Source organism: Etheostoma cragini, chromosome 16 (assembly GCF_013103735.1).
Source record: "Etheostoma cragini isolate CJK2018 chromosome 16, CSU_Ecrag_1.0, whole genome shotgun sequence".
NCBI lineage: Eukaryota > Metazoa > Chordata > Actinopteri > Perciformes > Percidae > Etheostoma > Etheostoma cragini.
The window spans coordinates 12,888,594-12,895,844 of record NC_048422.1 but is presented as its reverse complement, the minus strand read 5'-3'; the positions used below and the strand labels follow the sequence as shown (position 1 = coordinate 12,895,844).

Sequence of the window (7,251 nt, the reverse complement as noted above, 5' to 3'; positions counted from 1 at the left end):
TCACTCTCTCTCTCTCTTCCACACACTTTCTCGCTGGCGCACACATACAGACTTAAATAAAGTAAGACAAAAAATGACAATCAATGCAGCTTGATAATTGACTTTAGGGCAAAGAAGATAAAGCATATAACAAGCTCATCCTGCATTTGAACCATCACCAGCGCATATCCTGACATCTTTTAGTATTATCACTTACTTAATAACAGTCGTCAGTCAACGGTGATATCCATCCTCTTCTTCCAGGTGATTTAAATACGTTTGATCTAAAATCATGCAACAAAACAATTCTTTAAAAAATAACGCGTGTGATCAACGCGCCTCTGACGTCAAAGATTAATCATAAAGCTTATATTTTTTAGCTCTATTACCATGTGTCCGCGATTAAAATCAATGGATTACACCGGGAATTTATAACTACCTTTTGGCTCAATGTGAAACCGGTCCGACATTGAGGTCCGGACAGACACAGCGGTCCCCACGCCGCCGCTTCAGCACAGCCTGGGAGAGATCTTACGTCACGGAGGCTCCAACCAATGAAGAGGGAGAAGAGCCTGCCACACAAAGTATCCAAGACACCGGGTAGGGAAATAGTTAAATTATAAAAGCATGTATTTAAAAAAATAAAAATAAAAAAATAAAAATAAAAAAAATAGTAGATTGATAAAAATAGACATGAGTAGGCTTATGACAACACAGTGCCTTAATGTGATTTTGATGAGTCACATATACGAGATACTAAAAAAGAATGAATACAGCCTAGTAGGGCCTAAGGAAAAACCGTATCCAACTTAAGTGTAATACATTATACCAAATGCCCATTTCGGCCATTGTAGTACTTGAGATAATTTATTACTGAGATATTTTATTAACCATTACTAATTTTTTATCCTTTCATCATCAACATGTAAAACTAAAAAATAATCCCAAAAACATTAACAAATCATTTTTGACAGAAGTTTAACGGTTGAAATTCTTAAACCACTGATTGTCATTGTGGGGTCCAGGGACATTTAACCTGGCTCAGCTCGCCCTCCAGTGGCAAAGATGAGGATTCATTGACGCATCTTTTTTCAACGACGGTTGAGCAATATGTGTCATGTGGTTAACTCTTTTATGTATTCTAGGTAAACTTCACATCTAAAGCCATTACCAACATGTCGGCAATGTTTTGTTAAAAGCATCCCCAATAACCCGAGAGTTTGTCTCCTCATTACTAGCGAGTGGGTGGGTGTGAGGAGCCTGAAGGCAGCACCACCTCAGTGCAGAGCTCATTCCCTGTGATCATGTTCCATCAGAGGAAGCCTTACCAAGTCTACCATGTTAACCTGTTTAAGTGAAGGACTGAGCCACAAGCAGTAGTACAGAAGTGGACAGATTTCAGAGGTCAACTATCTTTTTACCAAATCTGATCAGCACAACACAACAGCACAACACAAGACATTAAAGAGTTCAGAGCAATTTTGAAATTCAGTTATCTTCAAACCACACACACACACTGCAACGAATTTAACATATTAACACGGTCAAAATTTCCCCTTACAACTCCCAGGCATACTATCCATTTATTTAAATTGCCTGTCATTTCTCACACAGAAGGGCAGTATTTATGCATATGTATTGATTTTTTTTTTCTGTACTTTATCACGAGAGCTGTTGATGGAAAAAACAGCATTATTAATAATAATTCAAAACATGTAAAGGCAGTGAGAAAAAGCGTTGTCCTTGGTCAGTGAAGAGTTAGGAATCACAGCATCATCACTTTGTGGAACATGCTCTTAAATGCATAAAAACTGAAATATTTAATATTTAATGTCATCTTCTTCCCATGCATTAAAAGAGTGGAAGGAACTGTGATGTATATTTTAATAGGTTCTGAACTTGTTACATACAACCGCTTGAAAAAAATGTAAAAGTAAAGTTGAATATCCACAATATGTACAAATAAATAAATAATAATAATATAACATGAACCAATAAACTCAGTGTCGCACAAACTTTGCATGAGTATTTATATTTTCTTTTAAAAACACGTTATACAGCAAGTGTTTTAGACTAATTCAGTTATAGAAATCAATGTTGCTCTAGATGTAAATGCATCACTTACAGCTTGGTTTACTGCATTGCTAGATCAGATTACTTTAACTGAATGCACAGATAAAGTGCAATAAAGAACCAGCAGGTCTTGAGTTCAAGCCAGAATATAAGAGCAGTAATATTATACAGGGTTCATTTTGAAACAGGTTACTTTGGTCCATGAGGCAGTTGTTTATTTGTCACCCTGGGAGTTTTGTTTGTGCATCCTCTTCAGTTCCAGAAGCAACATTTATTTTTCCTGCAAAGATAAGAAGCGACTTTATTGAAGTGTCATTACTTTCTGACTTTGTCCACACCATGCAAAATGCACGTGGACATAACTTCACACACTCCACAAATACAATCCAGAAATATAATTGCATAGAGTCTTTAAAAAACTAAAATAAAAGTTACATTATGTCTATTTACCGGTAATATTATGGAATGTCATGTGGAGGAACATATCTGCTTTCACATCAACGACAAAACTCCTAAAGTTGCAGTGGAAATGTTGATTACATGGGCTTTAACATGTCCGAGAGGCTCTGCTGTACCTGCAGTATTGTGTGCCGCACTCTTCATGATCCCTGCAGCTGGCACCCACGGGCTTCATGCTGTTCCAACGCCACAGGAGAGAGCGTTTGGTCCGCTGGATCAAACCATTCCAGTCTTCAGGTAGAGGCAGAGCATTGACCTGTGAAGGCAAATATAAGATTATTAAAGAATTGTGATGTCCCTCATGATGAGTGCTGATAAAATCCAATTACATGAAAAATAAAAATAAAAAGACAAGATGGTCTTTATTAGCACAAAAGAGATAAAGCATCCTCTCAGGACATAAACAGTAACAGCAGGTTATTAACTTACCTGAAGAGCACAGATTAGAGACAGAACTAAGAGAACAAGGATTTTTTCCTGGAGAGTTCTCATGCTGTTGCAGATCAAGTTCAAGAGAGGTGCAGTTCTGCGGCGGGACCGGTGTGTTGTCCCATGCTACTTGGATTGAAGCCTTTAATTGGGTTGGGGAGGAGTTCCCCTTTGACAGTTATGAAATATTAATTATCCAATAGGCTACTCTAACGACTAAGGGTGAGGCTGGTCAAAGAAGCTGATCTTAAGTCAGAGCCAACGATACAAACCTCTATGAACATTGTTACTTATCAGTTTTATAACGGCAGCCAAAGTAAAAGTTTATCTGCAGGGTGTCAAAGTACACTTTAACCCTGTAATTAAGGACAATTCCACGTCGGAGGAATGTATGTGAAACCTGAACATGTTTCAGTGACCCTAGAAATATATCTATCCACCCATTAACCCCACCTAGAGTCTCCCCTTCATCTTGGATGCATGGTTTAGACTGTGGAAAGAAAACTAAAGTAAATCCATGTGAACTCATGAAGAACACGAGAAGACCCGATAGAAAAATTGAGGTCTAAGACCCCTGAAACATCATCCTAGCATGTGACTGCTTACCGCTACGCCACATTACTGTACAGAAACGGTAGGCAGTTAAATGTGCAGCTAAAGCCAGCAGGCAGTTAGCTTAGCTTACAATAAAGACTTTGGCTCAAAGTGAAAAAAAGCCACCTTCCTGGACTTCTAAAGCTCGCCAGTTAACATTTTATTTGTGTAAAAAACAACTAATTGTCATCTAATGAAGAGTTCCGGTTTGGAACACCAAGGGCAGTGAGCTTTAGGAGTTCTTATGTGGCACCTAACAACCTCAATGCACTCGGCCAAGAAATAGTAGCCTGTATCTCCACTTAAAACATTTATTATTGCTGCTGCTAGGTAGATTTTGCAAACCTTGGACAGAGGCAGACAAGCTGTTGTCACCTGCTTCCAGCCTTTGTGCTATGCTACGCTGATCACCTTCTGCCTGAATAAAGATTGATAAACAAACAAAAACTATTTTGAGCTGAAGACTAGCTAAACATTTGAAAATGAAACAGTCAAACAACCGTACAGTAGGCGATCGAGTTGCATTGTGGGTAATGTGAGTGCCAGGTGTTGATTTAAAAGAAGGATGCATGGAATAAGAACAATATCTCACATACTGCTGGATGGATAGCAATCATTTTGAATAAACAAAGAAACTACTCTCTGCAATGTAATAAGAATTGAATAGTTACAAAGAAAAATTATGGGTAGAATATTTTGTGGTAGTTTATTCTGAAATGCGAAAGGGTTAAAAAAAACAGCTATGTTTAAAGCAGGTTTGTAGGTGTCTGATTTTAAAATACAACAGTTTACAACACTTACAATGTGTGAAGGAGGAAATACAAACTTTAGAGAGAATGTGAAGCACACCAGGTTTATTACAGTTGTTGCAAACGGCAAGACAATGTGCATATGTTAAATATGTGACCTATTGAAAATATGTTAACAGTGATTACATATTGATTTTACTATGTAGGAGTAGTTGTGTAAACAATAATCTCTGATACATATGAAACAAAGAACATAACAAAATGAACACAGTAAAGCCTGTCAGTAACGTGTGTGAAACAATGGTTATTCAACTAACAATGTACACATTGTAGTGACATTCTACATAGTTCTGGACAGAATATCTTGCCAAACTTTAAATTAAATTACAATAATCTGATAAAATGCGGATTAGAAGTGCAGAATTTAACTATGATAATAATGTGCAATTCCTAGTGGTTAAAAGGAAAAACCTTTAATATTTTTTTTATTTGGTAAAATAATTATCAGTAGTGTCACTAGCATAACGATGTTTCATGCATTGATTTTATTATATCAGTAGATAAACTCAAAATCACACATTCATGTCTAATTGGAACTAGTGAAAAGAAAATATTGCACAAGGCATCGTACTGCACACTAAGCTATTATTGAATTACTACTATATGAATGTGATTCCACATTATATTATTTACATATGTCGTGGATTACTGGATTTACACTGAAGGTTACACAGAGTACATGGTTTTTAAAGGAAGTGGAGTTCACTATAGATTCAGTCTGTCAAATAAAGGCCTAAAAATGCCCCAAAAATAGTCTTAAAAAGAATAAAATATTATGCCAGGAGTCGTTTTGCAAAGTTAGACTTTGTTATTGACTTTGGGACAATACAAAAATGTGAAATATTGATGTGAAAAATGAAAGGAAATTTGTCTTGCAGTTCTTCTTACTGATGCCTCAACAATCTGACCACACCGTGCTAAAAATGGATTATTGGCCAATTTCTAAAAAAAAACCACTACTTTAGTTCTGTAGCCATTCATTTTATGACACACACACACACACACACACACACACACACACACACACACACACACACACACACACACACACACACACACACACACACACACACACACACACACACACACACACACACACACACACACACACACACACACACACACACACACACACACACACACACACACACACACACAATTTTCACCTACATTCCTGGTGGTTGAAGTATGTCAGGGCTAACTCTCCAGACAATTCTAATTATATTGTGTAGGAGATTTAAATTACTCAATTCACGTTGTTTCAATCCATTATCCAATATTAAGCCGTACAAAAGAGAAACATTTGATTTAAAAAAGAGGGATTTCAGCATTCTTACAAGTGACTTGTTAGGATGACATTGACACTAACCTTGTAACAAACCTCTTCACTTTGTTTCCTAAAACAATTAGATTAAAAAAACTGTTTAAAAGGTGGAATTGTGGTTATTAATGCAAACTATTACTTGGGTAAAAAATGGTAAAAGACTGTGAACATGGCAATCCTCCTCCTTTTACATACTGTTTGGTGCTATGATGAGAGCAGGGGCTGTCGTTCAGCTACAGTGCTCTGAAAAACAAAACCAGATAACAAAATGTTAATAAAAATGTAACGTTAATATTAGCCAATAATATCCCACTATACCATTATCTCTGAATAATAGTAATACAAGTAAGTAATGCTTTAGGTTTGTTTTCTACATGACTGCTATAGCTGAAAGATTCTCAATGATTTCTTAATGAATGAATGAATTAGTCAATCAACAGAATAATAACACAATTAATAAATGAATAACAATTTGGATAAACCGTTAATCATTAAAGTAGTTCAGTCAAGTGGTAATGGCAAATATTGTCTGGCCCAGTTTTTCAAATGTAAAGATTTTCAGTTTTCCTGTGTTTTCTTAAATTTCAATTTTTTGGGGTTTTGGACTATTCATTATTATTTAAACTAAATTTATTTTGACATTCTATAGACTAAACAATTAATCAAACACTCACCTCGGGGACCTTCTGTCGGCACATCAGGAACATGAAGACTCCTCCCAGAACGATGCCTAGACCAATCAGCATGAACGGAATGTTCACCACGACATTCTGCTTGACAACAATCGCCTTCAGCTTCATGGCTGATGCGTCGTCAATGACAACGCTCTGAGAAGATAGAAGAAGAGTGTGATTAGAGGTTCAGTTCAGCACAACATAAAAACACTAAACAAGGAGAACATATATATACACACACACACACAAACACTGTTTATGTGACTAAATGACAAAACTGTTGTGTGTGTGTTTTTGTACCTCATTGATATAAACCACAGGAAAGATCACTGTCCTCACGTTTCCTGTTTGGCTGAAGAAAAAAAAAAATTATTCACAACAATTGACCTACTATGATAATAATGAATTTTTTGTTGTCTTTATTAGTAATCTGAAAACTTGTCTTTGAGTTAATGTATAAATGGCAAAGAGACATTCAGACAACTGTTAATGTCTTACAACAACATTTGGTTGCATGCTGTTCATAGTCTACATTTAGTTTGTGTAAATACAGTTTGAGAACATGTACATCTGTTAGGTATGGAATAGAGCTGGGCGATATCAAGAAAGTCAAATATCCGGGTATTTTTGACCAAATACCTCGATATCGATATTTTAGGGTTGACAATTGTTCCTTTCAGAAAATGTGCACACAATGAGATTTTTCATAATCAATCATCAGTTATGTTGATATAATTATTAAAGGCAAATAATGGAACAGCTAGAACAGTCTGGTGTGTTCAGAGAATGACATCACTCTACTACAATGCAGCCTTTAAAAGCAGGAAAAGACAACACTTCTGTCATATCAGGATATTAGGACATCCAAAATTTAAGACGATATGTAGCTTCATATATCAATATCGATAAA

The 7,251-nt window shown here is 36.2% G+C and overlaps 3 protein-coding genes across 4 annotated transcripts in view; all 3 read right to left on the bottom strand.

Moving 5' to 3' along the window:
• Window positions 1–514, bottom strand: part of LOC117959436 (iporin) — an 11,680-nt gene extending 11,166 nt beyond the window's left edge. For both annotated transcript variants that reach the window (XM_034896588.1, XM_034896589.1), the window contains exon 1: window positions 197–514. The gene's annotated coding sequence lies outside the window, so the exon portion shown is untranslated. The remainder of the gene's footprint in view (window positions 1–196) is intronic.
• Window positions 515–1,856: 1,342 nt separating this feature from the next.
• LOC117959364 (liver-expressed antimicrobial peptide 2) lies at window positions 1,857–3,528 on the bottom strand. Its single transcript, XM_034896456.1, has 3 exons — window positions 2,941–3,528; window positions 2,628–2,767; window positions 1,857–2,332 (listed from the first exon to the last, which is right to left on the bottom strand). Exons 1-3 carry the CDS (start codon window positions 3,001–3,003, stop codon window positions 2,305–2,307), a joined length of 231 nt encoding a protein of 76 aa, XP_034752347.1. The 5' UTR covers window positions 3,004–3,528; the 3' UTR covers window positions 1,857–2,304.
• A 1,982-nt stretch (window positions 3,529–5,510) lies between these two features.
• scarb2c (scavenger receptor class B, member 2c) overlaps window positions 5,511–7,251 on the bottom strand; it is a 14,085-nt gene continuing 12,344 nt past the window's right edge. The window contains exons 10-12 of the mRNA XM_034895582.1: window positions 6,642–6,693; window positions 6,342–6,494; window positions 5,511–5,910 (exon numbers count right to left, since the gene is read on the bottom strand). Of these exons, the coding sequence (XP_034751473.1) occupies window positions 5,872–5,910; window positions 6,342–6,494; window positions 6,642–6,693 (244 nt within the window). The 3' untranslated portion in view covers window positions 5,511–5,871. The remainder of the gene's footprint in view (window positions 5,911–6,341; window positions 6,495–6,641; window positions 6,694–7,251) is intronic.